General features: G+C 42.0%; 1 protein-coding gene across 1 annotated transcript in view; it reads right to left on the bottom strand.

Annotated features, from left to right (window-relative positions):
- pcsk2 (proprotein convertase subtilisin/kexin type 2) overlaps positions 1-20,351 on the bottom strand; it is a 59,322-nt gene that overhangs the window by 6,349 nt on the left and 32,622 nt on the right. Inside the window, exons 8-12 of the mRNA XM_084076639.1 lie at positions 20,054-20,229; positions 9,425-9,640; positions 7,018-7,118; positions 5,285-5,374; positions 4,718-4,855 (exon numbers count right to left, since the gene is read on the bottom strand). Coding sequence (XP_083932765.1) covers positions 4,718-4,855; positions 5,285-5,374; positions 7,018-7,118; positions 9,425-9,640; positions 20,054-20,229 — 721 coding nt within the window. The remainder of the gene's footprint in view (positions 1-4,717; positions 4,856-5,284; positions 5,375-7,017; positions 7,119-9,424; positions 9,641-20,053; positions 20,230-20,351) is intronic.

Raw genomic sequence — 20,351 nt, 5'->3', positions numbered from 1 at the left:
GAGCGGCACCACGTACGCCACATAATATGAGACCGGCGCCGTGCTGTGCTGTGAGCGCACTTGCATTACTAATACTTTTGAGGGCTAAATGTCCCCACAAACGTGGTACAATGTTGAGAAATAGACATTGTGAAGCTTTTTTAATTTTCTATAATTACTGTGCACCGGTGTCGTAGACCGAAAAATAGCTAATCTACAAGCTCACAGCAGGTTGCAGCTTGATCTGCTATTTTACGGCTTTAGGCTTACAATCGAAATGGCAAAGAAAATGTTAAAATGGCATTCATAAAATCGCTGTCCTAAAATGTTGCTGTCCTCAGAAGTACAGTAATGCAAACATGTGTGTGTGTGTGTGTGTGTGTGTGCGCTGTCAAGGTGAGCCAGCTGTAATTATAGCTCCACCGCATCAACACAGAGCTGAAGCTCTGCGGCGCAGCAGGTTAACAGTGGTTAATAACCACTGATTGTTGGTCTGTAACGCTTTGAATGGTTCAGGGACAAAATAATCTCTCAAAACAGATTCTGCTAATACTGTAGCACAATCTGTCAGCACCACTGCCATAAACATGTAATGTTATTATAGTAGGAATGAACACAGAAGCACCCGGGAGGAAGTGGACTAAGAAAGGGGAGGAGCCAAACTGAGTTCCTGTTTTACACAAAAAAGGTGCCTCCAGAGGTAAAAAAAACAAAAAAAAAAACAGAGAAAATGATCATGTTCCCAGATTGGGGCAAAAATACATTTCTGATCTTCCGATATCATCATGAACCATCCAGACCTTTCAGGTTATCTGGGGAAAAGGTCTGCTTTCTGCCCCTAGAATCAAAGCTAAACATGGAGAAGCAGCATTTAAAGTTTTTATGCCCCACATATCTGGAACAAACTCCCAGGGCATGCACTTCCAACTTGCATCGTTCACGAGTAGGCCAGTGCCCAAGAGTGTCTCATACAGTCATTTGTCCTCACCATAAGGCTCATTATAAGATGGCACAGTGTCCAGCTACTCGCTCTGTGTCTCAGAGGAGGGCTGTGGACAGCTTAGAGACCCTGAGCCGCCTCCCAGACGCATCATCAGAAAACAAGTTTGATTCCGAGATGTAGTGAAGTAGAAAGTATCAAGAAATGGAAATTCTCAAGTAAAAAAAAAAAAAAGGTACCTGGGAATTTTAATGAGTTACAATGTGACTCAGGGAACAGATGGACACATATTGTTTCTCTCCCAGGGTATTAATACAAAAAAAAGCAATTTCACTGAGGAATGTTCCTTATTGTCCTGGAATTACACAGAGGCACACACACACACACACACACACACACACACACACACACACACACACACACACACACACACACACACACACACACACACACACACACACACACACACACACACACACACACACGTGCACTCTCTTTTACGCCAAAGGCTTATTGTCAAGCTCCTGTGTTGCTGTGATTCAAACCTCTATGGACCACTGATTAGAAGGAGAAATGAAGGAGCGTGTGTGTGTGTGTGTGTGTGTGTGTGTGTGTGTGTGTGTGTGTGTGTGTGTGTGTGTGTGTGTGTGTGTGGCTGGGCAATTAACCAAAAATATATTGAAACCAATATTTAAAATCAACTAATGTGTTGTGTGTTAAAAATTAGATGCATCTGAAAGTATTTTGTGCCAGGGACCCTAGAATAGAAGATTTGTGTTAAAAAATGCAAAATTATTAAAAGTTTTGAGCTTGTAGATCTGTGATACCCATTCTATCAGGTCTCGCTAGGACGCGCCTCACTAGCCAACACACAAGAGGGGGTTGGGGTGTGCTGAAACCAGCGCACACCAAAACAACAGGTTGGGAATTGATTGCGTGAAACAATCACCTGTGCATCCAGTCTTTTACTGTTGCAGCTTTATAGCACGCACACACACACACACACACATGCAAGCACCTCTCAACCACGTATCTCCATATTTCAACTTTATGTATATGTTTCCGTAAATTAATGCCCTTCTTCATCATGCAAGGGTGTCACACAAGATAAGTGAAAATAGCAGATCTACAAGGCCACAAAACACGACAAGTAAAAAAAAACTAGATAACAGGTTTCTGCCCGACCGCATCTATAATGGACACTTATCCATATCCAGTTGACATGTGTGCATGAAATGCCTGCCTGGCTGTCAGTGTCACTGGGTTTAACAGAGATTGTTGCCAGGACATCACAGTCAGTGCACCGTGTGTTGGTTGGCTTTAATTATAACGTGTGAGAATACCTCCCCCACCACCAAGCCAGTGATGGAAGTACTCATACTGTATGTTTTACTTGGGTAAAATTGCCAATAACTGCAATGTACAGTAGATATACTCTGTTACAAGAAGAAGTCCTGTGTTCAAAATGTACTTGAGTAAAAGTATTGGCGTCAACATATACTTAAAGTGCCAAAAGTAAAAGCAGTCATCATTGTGCAGAATGTCCCATTTCACAAGTTCAAAATGTATTAAAAATCTTTTGGAAAATAGCAGATCTACAAGCTCGCATTGTGAGCTTGTATATCGGCTATTTTCAAATGGCCGAAATAATATATAGGGGTGAAGTGGTTAATGAATGTTTTGTAATGATAATCAAAATCTACAAAATAATTAGTAACAAAAGTTTTCATATAAAAAGTACAATATTTGCCTCTGAGATGTAGTGCAGTATAAATCGCAAATTGTAAATACTGAAGAAAGTAAAAAATACCTCAACATTTAACTTAAGTACAGCACTTGAGTACATGTACTTAGTTACTTTCCACCACTGCACCGAGCCTACCCCCACTCCCACCATCCAACCTCACCGCCAACCGCACCCCCCACCACCATCACCATCACCCCTACCTTCCTCCCTCAGCACCTCCCCCCCCCCACACACACACACACCCCCACCCCCACCGCCACGCAAGGGAAAACACAGGTGACGGTGATCAAAATGGGGATTGGAAGGCTCACTGGAAGGGACAATAAAGAGAGCGAGACGCCGGCGACACGGACGACCGAGTCGTAAAACACGAAGGCATTTATCAGAGCGTTCACATAAGCAATGAAGCAATGGAAAATCGGCAAACATTATTTATTTATGAACGATACTGTCAAAGAAATAGGAAGGGGAGGCGTGTAGAAACATCTCTCTCTCTCATCTGCTGAGCCTTCACTTCCCTCGTTTCTCTTCAGTCCGTGTGTAAGGATTGCTACGGAGGGATTTTTTTAAATTTCAGGACGAATATTGTTTAAAAAAATGTGTGCGCCTATGATGAGGAGTGGCATTTCCCCCTGGTAGCTGAAACAGCACGTTTCGTTTTGTGCATGCGACGACGCAGATATGAAGCTATGTTCACAAGCAACGCCGTTTATCAAACGGATTAAACACTCACTTATACTTGTATACATAGTATATGTGTAGCCCCAAGGAAATTACGTTGAGTCTTTATAGATCTGTTTACATTCTCTGTGCATGAAATTGCGAAAAGAAATGACCCCCCCCCACTGTTTTTTCTGTAAATATACTTTTACTGCTTCTAGTATTGATGATTTCTTGTATAGTATTGTATGTCTTTATATGTCTCATGAATTGAATACACGGGACCACAATGGAAACAAGCCCTAAGGGCTTTTTGTGTTATCCTTTTAGCATTATTGTACAACAACTGTACCTCTGTACTTTTTGCAAATTATTAAAAAGTATTTAATCAATCAAAATGAAACAAGTGTTACTTGTGATTGTCGAAAAAGGCAGTTTCCGGGGGAAGTAGCCTACAACGGAAGTCCTCGGAGATGAGAAAAGACTTGGGGAAACGAGGCTAGCACAGGAGAAGGAGTGGACAGGGAGGAGGAGTAGACCAGGAGAAGGAGTGGACAGGGAGAAGGAGTGGACAGGGAGGAGGAGTGGACCAGGAGAAGGAGTGGACTGGGAGGAGGAGGAGAATTGTTCTGAACACCAGACCGACCAACAGCTGCAGCTGTGGAGGCCTGGAGAGCAGGGAGCCTCCCCTCCTCAGTGCAGGCCAGATGGCCCAGCTGTAATCAAACCTGCTTTACACCTGTGGTTCTCAAAAGTTCCCCAGGGAGACTCATGACCATAAAACATTTGATTCTGTGAAAAATAAATATATATATATATATATATTATATATATTTTATTATATGATATACTATATTTAATAAATACCCTTTGTTTTGCGGTTTTACATTTTTTCTTCACAGCATAAAACGTTTTATGGTCATGAATCACCAGGATCCTGAATGGCTTGATTCTAGGCTTAACATGATTGATATAAATATTTTTGGAAATCTCTATGGGAAAAATAAATGGGGTCTGGAACGATGGAACCAGAAAATGGTTGTGGGTTCGAAACCTTGCCTGGGGTCCACGTCAGCAAGGGCATGTGGTCCCAACAGGTGCTTAACGCCAAATCAAATTTCAGGTTCAGATCTCCCGAGGAGACGCGTCTGAAGCCTGTCCAGGACAGAAATCTCCAGACGTAAAAACGGATGATGATGAATAGGTCCAAGTCTGTGGACTACAAGTTCTGTGACAAAGTACGTTTATGGAGGAGGCCTGAGAGGTAAAGTAGCTTTCGCTAAATCCGGCATATTTACACTTGCTCATGTGCATGTATTACACATGTAATTGTGTTCATCAATGTGCACTGCCCGACCGAATAAATAAATCAAGTAAAGTAAAGTACATACCGGATCTCCTGGACAGATCCGGCCACACAGTGGAAGCGCTCTGGGACGGTTTTCCACTCCTGGGCCATCTTTACCATGCCACCGGCATCCAGCACACCGTAGCCAAACAGGTGGTTGAACTCCAGGCCCACGCCGTTCCTTCAATTCAATCGAATATATTAAATTATACATAAATTATACATAAAAAAACATCAATGTGGATCAAATCAGGGCCGTCATTTAGGGTTGCAGGGGATGGCAATTGCCAACTCCTAGCTTTCGCTAACCAAAACAATTCATTTTTATTTTTTTCGTATTCACCCCACCTCTGAATGTTTACTGCAGATTAATCTGATGTGATTTTAGGTCAGCTTTAAACTTAAATAGGGAGTTTTAAAAAATGTCGGGGCTACTGGTAGAGCATGGTAGAGTGTAGTGGCTGTGTAACAGAATGCATTCTTGACCTTGAGATAGTTGAACTGGGGGGGGGGGGGGGCGGGAGCAAGGTCATTCTTAATGGCTGCGTAGCAGAATGCATTATCTTACCCTTAAGAGACATGCACTTGAAGGGGACAAGGTCATTCTTACCTCCGCCACTGGTGGACCTCATCGTGGAGCTGGTTCCTCTTAGATGTGAGCACAGACAGATGCTGCATGTCTCTCCATGACAGGTTAGGGCTGCAGGTGAAGACAAGAATCACTATCAGTTTGTGTTTGTCACATCACAGGTGTAAAGAAAGGTTGTTGTTTTTTCTCATTTGTTTTAATTTATATATATATATATATATTTTCAATTTCAGTTTAGCGTTGATTTGTTTTTTAAAGCAAGTTTGCTAGTTTTATTCTTAATATAATATAACGTATGAAATAGGGGTGGTTGTATTTTGTCTCCCTGCTCTTCTATTGAGACATTTAGATCCTGTCATACGAGGTCCTGTCTCACCTAGACACAGGATCTGACCTGAAGGTCAAGATTTAATTTATCCCCTGGGCAAGCAGGCCGGCTCTATTAGCTCAATGGTAAAACAATTCAGCAGTTGTTCAGGAAAATTACATAGTGCAGCAAAACAACCCAAAAAATGAAGTACTTCTTCCACCACAGCGAGGCAGGTGGTGCTGGCTGTTGTGTGTCTGCGCCCCACTACTCTTATCGTGGGCTGTGCGTGGCGACAGCTTTGTTCTGGAGTGACACCGTCGGGTGTACTGCCACCCGCATGGTTCAAGTGTGTTTGGCCATGGGGACAGTAAGCGGGGTGGGGGGGTGTGTGTTTACCGTGGGACAGAGGAAAGTGACAGCCACATCATTATGGTGTGTGCAAAGCAAACAGCACTCACTTTGCTCAGCCCCCACCAGCCAGCCACACTGCAGGTTAATGGCAGCTAGAACAATGTTGTCAGCCTTTTAGTGTGTGTGAAACAAACACACCATGTGAGGAGAACAAGGGAGACTGAATGGGCTTAAGTGCTCTGTGTGCGTGCGTGCATGCTCTCCAATATTCCAATATTAGCTTCTGGGGGTCCCTGGAACACAATATTTTGAGATGGGGGGTCCGTGGCCAAATACATATAATCTTGGGGGTCCTTGACATGGAAACATTTGGAACACCACTGATATAGCAACCAAACAACAAATTATGTATTATGTATATTATGTATTTGACCGCGGACCCCCATCTCAAAATATTTTGTTCCATGGACCCCCAGAAGCAAATATTTGAGTTACAATGTTCACTTTAAAATATATAGACCCTCCAGAAAAACACGGGCAAAAATCCTTGATTATGCGGGCTCAAACTCTTGATTATGCGGGCTAAAATCCTTGATTTTGCGATGAAATATGCAGGGTTTTTTGCAATTGTATGCGGTGAAATTGCGGGAAGTTGCGAAATATGCGGAAAGTTGCTAAATGTTGCGGAAAATGCGAAATATGTGAAAAGTTGCGAAATATGCGATGCGAAGCGCATATTATGCGATGCGATGCACTTATTATGCGATGCACTTATTATGCGATGCACATATTATGCGATGCGATGCGGCCTTTTTGAAAAAACGTTACCCCCGCATAATTATGCGCCATTTTGATGATTATGTGTTAAATTCTGCGATCGCATAATCGCATTTTTCTGCAGGGTCTAATATATATATTCAAATGTTTGCAAAAATGTTCATGATTTTAAAAAAAATAGCCAAAGCAGAAAATAATGCTTAAAGTGGTTAAAATGTAAAATGGCAGATGTCTTAATGGGTTAATGGCAGTTACCAGTTATGGGAAAAAATAAATAAAAAAAGAACTGTGTGTGTGTGTGTGTGCATGTACATACTTAGCTTCCAGAGCCAGAGCAAAGACCCCAGCAGCCTCGGGAGCAGCAGCCGATGTCCCAGAATGCCGCAGGGTGCAGTTCCCATACAGGTCAGTGGTGGCCTTTTAAATGAACGAACACACACACACACACACACACACACACACACACACACACACACACACACACACACACACACACACACACACACACACACACACACACACACACACACACACACACACACACAGAGTCACACAGAGTCACTTAGGGCTCTACACTAGTGTCTTTCTGGAAATAGGCAATCGACAAGCTCACAACGCGCCGCAGCACCCACACTAAGGATGCTGGGGTTTAAGAGGTTAAATGAACGCAAACACACCGTTGCTGTCGGGTGGAAACCTCATACCAAAACTCCAAAACGGTTACTTTTCAAGCTCAAAATGCGTGTAGTACATGCGTTTTGAGCTTGTAGATCTGCTATGTTTTGCTACTTTTGTATGACAAAACGTAACATTAACATTATGGAGATAAGAAGCCCTGGGGGTCCCCGGAACACTCGTTTAGTGTACCAAGTGTACCCAGGAGAGTTGCGTCAGCTCCATTCACGGTGTTCTACAGAGCCTTCTATTGGCGAACAGTGACAAAGCCGAAAGTTTACGGAATGCGCTGGAGCCTATGAGCATTTGTCACTATTTCAAGTTTACACGAACCACGTGACCGGCGCAGTTTTCTGCCCCCGAGGTGACGCAACTCTCGAATACAAGGAGTGTACCCATAGACTCTCTTGACGTCATCGGTGCATGATCAGCTAATAAGCTAATGCTTTGCATTTCCCTCTGTTCAGTGACGTGTGTCTGTGTGCCACACAACACTTTTTCAATGAAGCATAAATTAGGGCTATAACTCTCTCACTGCCACTGCCAAGGAAAAAGTCTCATCTCTCATCCCTTTTCAAACAACATCTTTGTCAGCACCACTGACTCACTCGCTCATTTTTCCCAGAGATCCCTGCCTCCCCGATGATACCATTCTCCAGGTAAATGCTGGAATAACCATCGACAACACTAGCTATAGTTGTATCGCTGTAGCCCTCTTGTCTATGCTAAGGTGTAATGTGTGATAGTCCAGAGAGCCCTGGGGCAGAGCCACGGTGCCTGCCTGTGTGTGTTTTTAGATGTATGTGACAGGCACTGTCACGCACCTCAATGGGATTTGGTTAATGGAAAACAGCACTGTCCCTCTTTATCTGTGTCAGGATGACAGCCAGAGCTCCTTGATGATATTACCCCCTAATCCTGGCCTCTCTCCCCTGGCTGCCACTATGCTTTACAATCACTTTGACCATCCTCCGGGGTTGTTTATTTTCATGGAGTCGTGAGTAACTACTATTGTCTATTAGACCAGGGGTCTTAGAGGTCTTATTATACAAACCTTTCGATTGATAGCTTAGTTTGTTGACTTATCTTTTCTTTTCTATTAATATATTGGATTCATATTGATGTTAATTTTCTGACCTTTAACCACTTAAACCCTCAATACTTAGTACATTTTAGCGTTGGCTCTGCACTTGGTCTGCTCTTTTTTTAGCCAATCCACAAGCACACAACGCCGTTGTGTGCTTGTGGATTGGCTATTTTTGACTAATGTTCCCCTGAGAATAAGGATTCTGGTCATGGTGTAAGTCATTTCTTATACTATATGAATATTACGTTATTTGTCATATTTGCCCTTTTGATCACGAAGCCTGAAAGCTTGATGACCAATGACAAACAACTCTCATACCTCCTGGGAGAAATACAACAATGTGCGAACACAGCAGCAAGATTTGTGAACTGTTGTGATAAAAGAAGGTTAGCCAATGGAATACAACCACCCTAAGGACTAATAACCATTGAGTGTCCCGAGTAGACCGCTAGACCTACTGCACATATAAAAAGAGCTGCTACCTTTAAACGCATGAGGGTTTTTTTGTATACTATTTAAATCTTTTTTTTTTTTTTAAATGCTACTACGGTAATTGTCCCAAAGTGACTGCAAAAGAGTGCTGCTATTTGTTTCAAAAAGATTTATACCCTGTAGGCTATATATAACATAACGACGCAATGTGACATAGTTCTGTTTACACAATGCTGTACCCCCTCCAAACTGTACATACTTTCCCCATTTTCTTAAACAGTTTTTATCATATTTTGACACTTGCTTTGGCTATGTAAACATATATTTTCTCATGTCAATAAAGCTCATTTGAATTGCATTGAAAGCCAAACAAAAATGTAATTTTTATTCATAATATTCTAATGTTCGACACCAGAAATGCAATTAAAACGTTGAGCGCAATTATTTGAGCGACAATAAATCGTCAAGTAAAATGCCATAATCGGGATTCGGGACAACCCTAACTTTCCACCCCCAACAGATAACTCACCACGCCAGCCTCCGGGTTCCTCTTGCGTCCGTTGCTGAAGGTGGACGCCAGCGTGGAGGAGCAGCTCTCGTCGTACAGGGCGGTGCGCCCGTCGTTGATGGCCGAGTTGATGGAGATGGTCCACATGCTGGAGGCGTATCCGTCACAGTTACAGTCGTCATAGCTACCACCGTCTCCCGATGCCCACACGTAGATGCTGCCTTTCCCTCCTCTGCCCTGAGAACACAAGGAGGAGGACCGGGAGGATTAACCAGGATAAAAGAAAAAAAACATGTAGTATGAAGTATAAACACCATTTCAATCAGAAACACTCTCGTCTTAGTAGATAAAGAACCATTTATTGCCACAAATGGAATACAGTTAAGCTTGGCGTTAAAGCTCCGCTCTTGGGAGAATATTCACTGAATTTTGTCGAAGCAGCCTGCTAAGCATATATTCAGAGAATGCTTTAAGCAAAACCCCATAGGGATACAATGACAACAATAAGCAATACATTAACATATTAGTTAGAATTAGCAGATATACATGATAAACACAAGTATTTGAGCCTAGCAAGATTTTAAACAGCAGATATACATGATAACCACAAGTATTTGAGCCTAAGCCAGACTCTAAACAAAGCAGATACATAATAATCACAAGTATTGGAGCCTATGGCAGACTCTAATCAAAAGGTGGAGGCTGGGGTGGAGGAGGAGCTAGCAAAATGCATTGGTTCAGCAACCAAGAAAGACCTAGAGAATATGAAGCCGTATTTATAGGAACCTCTTTGCTCAAGCGTGAGCTGTGATTGGATAATGAGTGTGTGATGTAATGACCAGCTGGGCTGTGAATGGGGAATAGAAAGCTGATGTTCACATCAGCTGACTGACTGCTGGTTACAGCTTTGGCGTGCACGACTTCCGTGTCCTGCATGAACTAACGCTATGCTTCATTTCAATCAGAAACACTCTCGTCTTAGTAGATAAAGAACCATTTATTGCCACAAATGGAATACAGTTAAGCTTGGCGTTAAAGCTCCGCTCTTGGGAGAATATTCACTGAATTTTGTCGAAGCAGCCTGCTAAGCATATATTCAGAGAATGCTTTAAGCAAAACCCCCAAAACCAATAAATGCATACTCTCTGGTTTCAGCCGAGCGGCAGCTAGGATACTCAGAGAGTGCATAACAGAAATCCCCCCCAACACACGGAAGCCAACGCCAAGCCTAAAAAACGCCTTTATCAGTCATACTATATTATGTGAAGTAGCAAGACTGCTACCGACTTAAAATAGAATGCGCACGCATCCTGAAGTCATTCTACAATTATGTGATATAAGAGACTATGTGTCACAGCAAACTTGCTGTGGACCTCAGCATTTAATTATTAAGCTATACTAAAAGAATGCAAGCATGCATCTTAAAACAAGGTCATCCTACAATTAATGAGATATATTATATGTGTGTTCAACAGCCCTGTTGATTCCTGAGCTTCAGTTCCTCAGCATTTGATTGTTAAGCTAAACTAAACAAATGCAAGCATGCATCTTAAGACTATGTGTTCAACAGGCCTGATGAATGCAGAAACCTGTTGATTCCTGAACTCAGGAGTCCTAGACGGTATCGTAAAGCGATGCTCGCTGCTACGCTGCACCGCGAATAGGATTCGAAAAGGACATTCTATTTCTTTTTAAAGAATCTGATATATATAAATATATATATGTATGAGGTCATCCTATGATGAATGATAACTAAGTGTACTAACTATGTGTAACAGCAGCTTGCTGTGGACCTCAGCATTTGATTGTTAAGCTATACTAAAAGAATGCAAGCATGCATCTTAAAACGAGGTCATCCTACAATTAATGATGTATATATACACTATGTGTGTGTTCAACAGCCATGTTGATCCTGTACTTCAGGAGTGCTTTAAATGCAAGCATGCATTTGTGTGTTAAACAGCCATGTTGATCCTGAGCTTCAGAAGTTCCTCAGCATTTGATTATTAAGCTAAACTAAACAAATGCAAGCATGCGTCTATGTGTTCAACAGGCCTGATGAATGCAGAAACCTGTTGATTCCTGAACCTCAGGAGTCCTAGACGGTGTCCTAAAACGATGCCCACTGCTATGCTGCACCGTGAATAGGATTCGAAAAGGACATTCTATTTATTTTTAAAGAAATCTGATATATATAAATATATATATATGTATGAGGTCATCCTATGATGAATGATAACTAATGTTTATCATTCATGATAAATAAAGTGTACTAACTATGTGTAACAGCAGCTGCTGTGGACCTCAGCATTTAATTATTTAAGCTATACTAAAAGAATGCAAGCATGCATCTTAAAACGAGGTCATACTACAATTAATGAGATACATACTATGTGTGTGTTCAACATCCATGTTGATCCTGTACTTCAGGAGTGTACTTAAGCAGAATGTGTACTATAGGGTTGAGATTCCTTGGTTGCCCCTAGCAACGGAACGCCCCTGTAATGACCACTGATTAATAACATATGCGTGTAACAGCAGCGTGCTGTAACTTCCTATCCGCTCAGATAAGAGGGATGCAAGAATGCATCCGTAAAAGGTCAACTATCTTCATCAGAATGAACCCATGCCATTGCCAACCACTTTTGAATGCAGACTCTATTTAACCGTCTCCTCATACAGTACATGCCACTCATTGCTTTTTGAGCAACTTCAAGTTTAAGCCTAGACCAATGTAGCTGCACCAATGCAATGCGGAAATGAGTGAGAGGTATACAGCTGCGCAGCAGTCCACATCTTTTGTAGAGGAGACAGAGCCGGGCCGTGAACCATGACCTTGGCTTTCCCTTGTCGGTCAGGAAGAACATTAGTCTTGCCTCGCCAGAGGACGTCTTTGCAGATACTGGATCATGGAGAACAGAGACAAAACATGGTTTTAGTTAGGGTTAGGGTTAGGGTTAGAAATTATGACGTTTGCACCTTTCCCCCCCCCCCCCCTGTCTGATTTACAGTGTTTAAGATGTTAAGTTCATCCTACAAAAGTGTGAAACTATGTGTAGCAGCAGCATGCTGCAGACCTCAGAAATTAATTAATCAAGCTAAACTAAATTAAAGAGTGTAAAATGTAATATCTATATGCAGCAGTAAGCATACTGCGGACCTTACCGATCACGCACAGATAAAGAAATGCAATACAAAACAGAATCATACTACCCAAATCAGTGCAGTGGAACCCAGCCAACACTTTCAGCAGCATACTTATGCCTGATGTCAATCTCAGATACGTAGATAGCGATCCACAAAAGCTTCAAGTTCCACAAGCATGCAGAACACCACCTAGATGAACTTTTGGAAAGACACACACAAGAGCAAGCATGCAAGCCTTCTCGTCTGGACGCTGTGGAGATCTGCAAGCAACAGCTGGATTATCTCATTCACTCATGGTGAACGTAGTAGCGTTCATGGCTGCAGACCGGCAACCTGCTGCTTCATTGTGAATGCTGGAACCAAGCAGCTGAAGAGTACTGTAACTGTACCGTTTGCAATAAGCAGACCACGATGCATCTTTAAGACTTTGTTTGCAATAAGCAATTATTTTAAATTGCAATTATCATCATACGTTTTCTTCTTTCTGCAACCATCCAATGAAACTTAACCCAGCAGCACCTGTATGAGTCAGAGACAAGTAGACCCCCTTTATCCTTGCAATGAATAATGACTATTATATGATTTCCGCCTTTCACCTGCTGTGTTTTTTGTCCAACTCGAGATGTGTTAGCTAAAAGTGAAGTAACATGCAAATTAATTCAATGCACTATGAATCCGCTCCCTGCATCTAAGTCATAAGCTGATAGAATTGAAGCAGCAGAGAATCAGATTAACCTTTGCTTGCCCTCTAAATGGCACCGCCTGGAGGACAACCCACTACAATTGAAGCAATCGCCCCATTTCACAAGACTTTAATCCACCATGAAGTAATTATCTATTTAAGCATCTGCAAACTAATCCACCCACAATAGTTACCTGAACTTGAGCGATAAATTAAGTGAATAGAACAGGAATGCAGAAATAACAGCTTCACTGAGTGGATTATATTAACTTGAATATCCCATGATAGTTGTGTACCTTATTTAACATGACATGATAGTTGTGAACCTTATTTAACATGACAGTTACACTGCCATAATGCCTGCACATGACCAGTTAAGAAAGAAAACACCCTTGCCTTCACCTTATTCTCACACGGTAGCATTGAACTGAATTGACCATGATATGACTGTGTCAGTTGCATAGACTACAATACCCAAGATGCATGCTGTATGTATGAGACTTCCTGATTACTCCCAAGGAGTAGTCACGTGACACCACCACGGCGTGTTGCCAGATTGTAAGAGAAACAAGCGCCAAGTCTATAAAAACAAGTCGCAAAACAAGTGTTTAGAATATTAAACATTTTTTGTACCATGATTACATATGAATCTGGGGTTCCTTCACATGAACCCTGTTTAGTAATCATATTTGCTAGTGACTTAACAGAGCACAATCCCAAAGTCGCTTATAATAAGCAGACATGGCAACACTGATTTGATACACATGCTGTGATTTCCTTTCCTGGCTTGAATACATGTCTGAATTTGTCTTCTTGTCTTATATTATGCCCCGTTGCACACAGATTGTCTACAACAGCTTTGATAAGTATAAACATATTATAAAAGCATTTGTGCTAGCAGAGCACTACAACTGTTGGAAGCTCTGCTTGAAGCTTCAGAACCAACTAGATGGTACTGCACCATGTATTGTTGGTATTCCCAGAGTCAAGAGTGCCTCAGCAGAACAGCATTAGAACTTAGAAGCAGTACTTATTTTGGAGAAAAAAAAAAAAAAATCAACTTTCGGCCCAAAAATTTAGCTCCATATATTTCTATACCTGAAGCCATAAAAATGCTAAAATAGCCACGTTTCATTACCTGATGAAAGCTCTTTTAAAACCACTGAAATGTCTGCTGCTGGGAATAAAAGGAAGTAGCCTACATGGGGAGCAAGGCTGCTGTGTTAACTTTGCAGCGCTGTACAAACAAATCAAAGCTTTTACATGGCAGCAAAGCATGCTGTTAGCTTTAAGCTACAAACAATTCGAGCTTTCCACATGCTATGTTACCTTTAAGCTATAAACAATTCAAGCTTTCCACATGTTATGTTAGCTTTAAGCTACAAACAATTCAAGCTTCCACATGGGAAGGAAGCATGCTGTGTTAACTGTGCAGTTCTGTATAACAACAAAGATTCTACATGCAGCAGCATGCTATGTTAGCTTCTAGCTACAAATAATTGAAGCTTTCCACATGGGAAGCAAGCATGCTATGTTAACTGTGCATTGCTGTATAACAACACAGCTTCTAAACATGGCAGCACGCATGCTATGTTAGCTTTAAGCTACAAACAATTGAAGCTTTCCACATGGGAAGCAAGCATGCCATGTTAACTGTGCAGTGCTGTATAACAAACCAAGCTTCTAAATGCAGCAGCATGCTATGTTAGCTTTAAGCTACAAACAATTGAAGCTTTCCACATGGGAAGAAAGCATGCCATGTTAACTGTGCAGTGCTGTATAACAACAAACTTCTAAATGCAGCAGCATGCTATGTTAGCTTTAAGCTACAAACAATTCAACTTACCACATGGTGAAGAGAGTAGCCTACAAATAAATCAAGCTTCTACTGTCTGGGCAGCAAGCATGCTGTATAAGCTTTGTGCTACAAACAATTCCTAATTTCTACATGGCAGCAAGCATGCTATTAGCTTAAGCTATGAGCACATTAGTGTTTGGCAGCAATAATAGAAGAAGCATTGGCTGCTGTAGCAGTGGTAAAAGTCAGCATCATAAGCAGACTCATCTCATATAGCACCAAAATATCATAGAGCAGCGCACAAAGCAGTAGATGAGCAGCAGATGAAGTTTGCAGCAGCTAGCAAAATGCATTGGTTCAGCAACCAAGAAAGACCTAGAGAATATGAAGCCGTATTTATAGGAACCTCTTTGCTCAAGCGTGAGCTGTGATTGGATAATGAGTGTGTGATGTAATGACCAGCTGGGCTGTGAATGGGGAATAGAAAGCTGATGTTCACATCAGCTGACTGACTGCTGGTTACAGCTTTGGCGTGCACGACTTCCGTGTCCTGCATGAACTAACGCTATGCTTCATGACTGGGATTAAAGGAACACAATGGAAACAAGCCTTCAGGCCTTTTTTTGTCCTTTATACTTTTGAATACATTTTCAATAAAGTGTTTGATCGACTGATCAATCGATCAATCGCTAAGAAAGAAAGAACAATTTTCAAGTTTAAAATATGGAACAACAAAAATCAGACAAGGAATTTTTTATACAATCACCCCATTACAAAAATGTTATTTAGATACATTATCCATCTATCGATGAATCAACCATTCGATTATTCGATTCACCCTTGCTGAGGAGATGAGAGATGAAATCTGTCATGTTTTGCTTTAACCACTTCATCCATTGATACTTTGGCTATTCAAAAATAGCAGATGTACAAGTTCGCCTCATTTTTTATTTTTATTTTTTTAAATCTTGAAAAGATTTTGAATATATTTGTTACTTTTTAAAGGAACAAAAATCTTATCTTCTGGGGGTCCCTGCTGGCACGAAACATTTTCATATGGGGATCCGCGGCCAAACGTACATATCAATTTGTGGGTCCTTGACACGCAATAGTTTGAGAAGCACTGAGAAACGGAGAGAGGGAAGTTTTTATCTGCTACTGAGGAGATGAGAGATGAAACACGTCATGTTTTGTTCGGCAACAACAGGGAACACCGTTAGTGAGGAGAAATCATCTCCTCTATAACACAGTTCTAAACTATCGACACGATGCAGATCTGTTTAGCACTCAACACAGAGCGAGATACACATCAGTCTGAAATTGGTCCATGGCCTGCAGGGTATATTACTGCAGTGTACAATGGTGTGGTTATTTTCTGCAGAGGAAAAACAGAGCTAGTGAATTTAATTTCACAGCAACACCAATATAGTGCACAAATGTATAATGCTGCTTGATGAAAATATACGGTTGAGGCCAAATAGTATAGTTTAGGTTCCTGTTTGATAACAGCTGACAATAGGTGTTTTTACTGTAGTACCAACTTACATTTTGTCGCTGCCATGGTCCAAAACTGTTCCTTTTTTATTATTATTTTTTTGTGTAAAATAGTTAAAATAGCTGATCCATTTCACTACTTTTGTGCAACGCTGTTGTATGATGAAGTAGGACATTAATTTACGAATGAATTTCCATTGTGGTGAATGCATGACAATGCAAATGGTAAATGGTGCATTTATATAGTGTCTTCATTCCAAGTGCTTTACGATATTGTGCATTGCATTCGCCCATTCACACACCGACGGTAGGGCTGTCACCACGATCAGGACATTTTACTTGACGATAAATCAGCGCTTGTGATCGGGTTGTACTGAGGGAAGACCCACCCCTCGCTCCCCTATCCACCAATAGCACACTGGTTGCGGTTGCACTCACAGCCATTTTTCGCTGGACTAGAGGCTTCAAAACAGATCTGTAGAGTCAGTAGTCTGTAGTCACGGTCTCTGTGTGTGTGTGTGTGTGTGTGTGTGTGTGTGTGTGTGTGTGTGCACGCGCATGTGCGTGTGCTCAGAGCTGTCTTGAGGTGGACTATTAGGGAAGCCGTGAAAAAAACGTTAAGCACCCATTCTGTGTCTGCACCTGCTGCTCCAGAAAGCCGGCGCGCGCGTGTGTGTGTGTGTGTGTGAGTGAGTCTCAACGGAACAAAGAGCCACGTGCAGACAGTGGTGGAATAAGTACTCAATTTTTTTTACTTGTGTAAAAGTAGTGATATACTACAATATGAAAATACAGGTATTTTTTACGCATCGTGAGATTGTACATGGGCTATTCTTCGAACAGACGTAGGCCCTACTATAATATAGGGCTTGATGATGTATATTTTGTGATTACATATACTTGAGTAAATCCCCGCCAGGTTGAGTTGCCTACCCAGGGCTGTGTTGCGACCTGTTATAGTGCCACTATGAGGCCGATTTGAAACAATTGGGGTGGGAGATCCTCCTTGGCCTACTGGGAGTGTGTGTGTAAAGTTTGATGGCAATTGAACGCTGCGTTCACGATTTATGGCCTTTTGTGCAAAGCATGTCACTCCCGCAAAACTTTGGAAGCCAATCGTAAAATCAGACAGATATGCCTTGATCACATGACAACAGAGATAATGTGTATCGATTTGCGTGAGGTTTGGACAACATCTCTAGGAGTAGTAGCAAAAAGTGTGTTCGGCCTCATAGTGGGGCTGTAACAGGCTGACTTAAAGGGATCCCTGGGTAATAAGCAGTATATGCCTTAATACAATATAATTGCCCTTTATAACTAAAATGTATAAAAAACGAGATTAGCTGTTTACGGATGGACGGACGGACGGACGGACGGACGAAAACCTAATCCCTCACCTTCAGCCGTTCTGGCTTGGCAGGGATAATACAATTTTTTACATTTTTGAAGTGGGACATTAATGAGCACTTATACTGTATTTTGGTACTTTACGCATTTTTTTTTATTTGAATACAGGACGTTTTACTTGTAACAGAGTATTGATGCAATACAGTGTGTGTGTGTGTGTGTGTGTGTGTGTGTGTGTGTGTGTGTGTGTGTGTGTGTGTGTGTGTGTGTGTGTGTGTGTGTGTGTGTGTGTGTGTGTGTGTGTGTTGCTACATTGTTGCTATTGCTATTTTTACATACAGTAAGTATAAAAAAAGTAATAAAACCTGAGCACTCTGCCCAGAGCACACACTGCAGTGCGTGATTCATTTCCATTTCTCCAGCAGCAGTTTGTGCAGAATGGAGCACTCGCACTTCAAGATGCGATCGGCTGTAAGTGAGTCGTTTAGAGGGAAGTGATTGAGACCGGGAGTGGGAGGGCAAGCATCCGTGGAGAAATAAAACACATACAAAACATATATCGCATCCTTAAACCATTCAATCCGGGAACAGATACACAACCTCATAGCGTGGCACCGAGTGTCGTGCTATGAGCTTGTAGATCTGCTATTTCTTTTAAATCGTGAAAATGTGTGCAAATCTTTGAATATATATATATACATTTTTTTTTTTTTTAAGGCGAACATTTTTTACTCAAATCTTTGCTTCTGGGGGGTCCCTGGAACAACATATTTTGAGATGGGGGGGGGGGGGGGTCCGTGGTCAAACACATATAATTTTGGGGGTCCTTGACAAGTTTGAGAACCACTGATATATAGCAACATATTCTTTTTTCAAAAACTGTTGAGTTAAAATGTTCGTTATGTGTAATGTTCTTGTAAAATGACAGAGATGCGTCCCCGGATTGAATGGGTTAATGGAGAATTGTCTAATTCATCTCTCGGGTGCTAGAAAAGAAGGCACTCCATGCGTTGTTCCCGTGCTCCACATCGTGCACACAGCCTACGCACTGGGCTTATGTAAGTGATGATTAGAATCCAAGAGCCCGGCCGTGCGGCCTGCTTGATTAGTTGCAATGGTGGATAGTAACAAAGTACCTTTACTTGAGTACTGTACTTAAGTACTTTCCCCCCCCTTTTATTTTGTATCTGTACTTGAGTATTTGTATTTTGTGGACACTTATGATTTTCACTCCACTGGCTGCAGACAAATGTTGTACTTTTGAATCCACTACATTTCTAGGAAGGGAGAAAACTATGAATTAACCATTTAACCACTTTAAAAAGTGAGTATTTTCAAAGGCATGTACTCCAGTCCTTTAACAAATTTGACTTAGCATCTTGCATCTACACACACACACACACACACACACACACACACACACACACACACACACACACACACACACACACACACACACACACACACACACACACACACACACACACACACACACACACAGGTCAAGTCAAACAAAATAGAGAATTAAAACTCATGAACAATTCATAAAACTATAGTAACCTTTCTCAGAGCACAAGCAATGTGACCACCTGCCTGCAAGGCAAGCTGCAGTACGATTAGTCAAGCAGGTAATTAGCAGTAGCACCACCAGCATGTGTGTGCGTGTGCACGCGTGTGCACGCGTGCGAGCGTGTGTGTGTGTGTGTGTGTGTGTGTGTGTGTGTGTGTGTGTGTGCATTAAGTTAAACCAATAGAGCACCGTTGTAGCATTTACATTTTTGCTACATTCCGCATAACTAACACAGCAATAAATATCAGTAATCGGATGATCGTGTTCATTTTATTGTGAAAAGCCAAAATTGTGATCATGAGTAACTGTTATTAATTGAGAAGCCCATTGGAGTCGTGCTGCATTGATGCCTGTATTATGACTTTGCCATTCTCCAAGTTCTCTTCAGTGCGAGGCGTTGTGAGCTTGTAGATCGGCTATTGTCACTATAATATTCATCTGTGGAACCGAGTCAAACTAAATGTAATGCCCACAATTCCAAGTGCTTGTCAGGGTGGGGGGTCCCCACAGTTCTGATTATTTTGGGGGGGTCGCGGCCTGAAAAGTTTGGGAACCCCTGGCCTAACTAACGGGTGGCGGCGGACACCCTTGTTGAAGACCCCTGGCCCTTACCTTGTTGACGCCGTCGGCCATGGCCTGCAGGGTGAGCTCCCGGGGTCCGTCCACGGTCTTGCCATCGTCGGTGGGTCCCCAGCTGGCGCTGTAGATGTCAATGACCTGGGGCATGTGGCTGATGGAGGACGCCTCGATGATGTCAGTCATAAAGGGCTGGTCCAACATCCTGATACCTGGGCGGGTTGGCACGAATGGATCAGAGTTCAGCGCATTGTGGTCAAACGCTGCTTGTGAGCTTGTAGATCGGCTATTTTGCGTGTCGCAGGATTTATTTTCTATTTCACCGATGTACAAC

Source organism: Gymnoscopelus microlampas (assembly GCF_963454915.1).
Source record: "Gymnoscopelus microlampas genome assembly, chromosome: 13".
Lineage (NCBI taxonomy): Eukaryota > Metazoa > Chordata > Actinopteri > Myctophiformes > Myctophidae > Gymnoscopelus > Gymnoscopelus microlampas.
The sequence above is the reverse complement of the archived record's forward strand: the minus strand, read 5'-3'. Positions and strand labels throughout refer to the sequence as shown.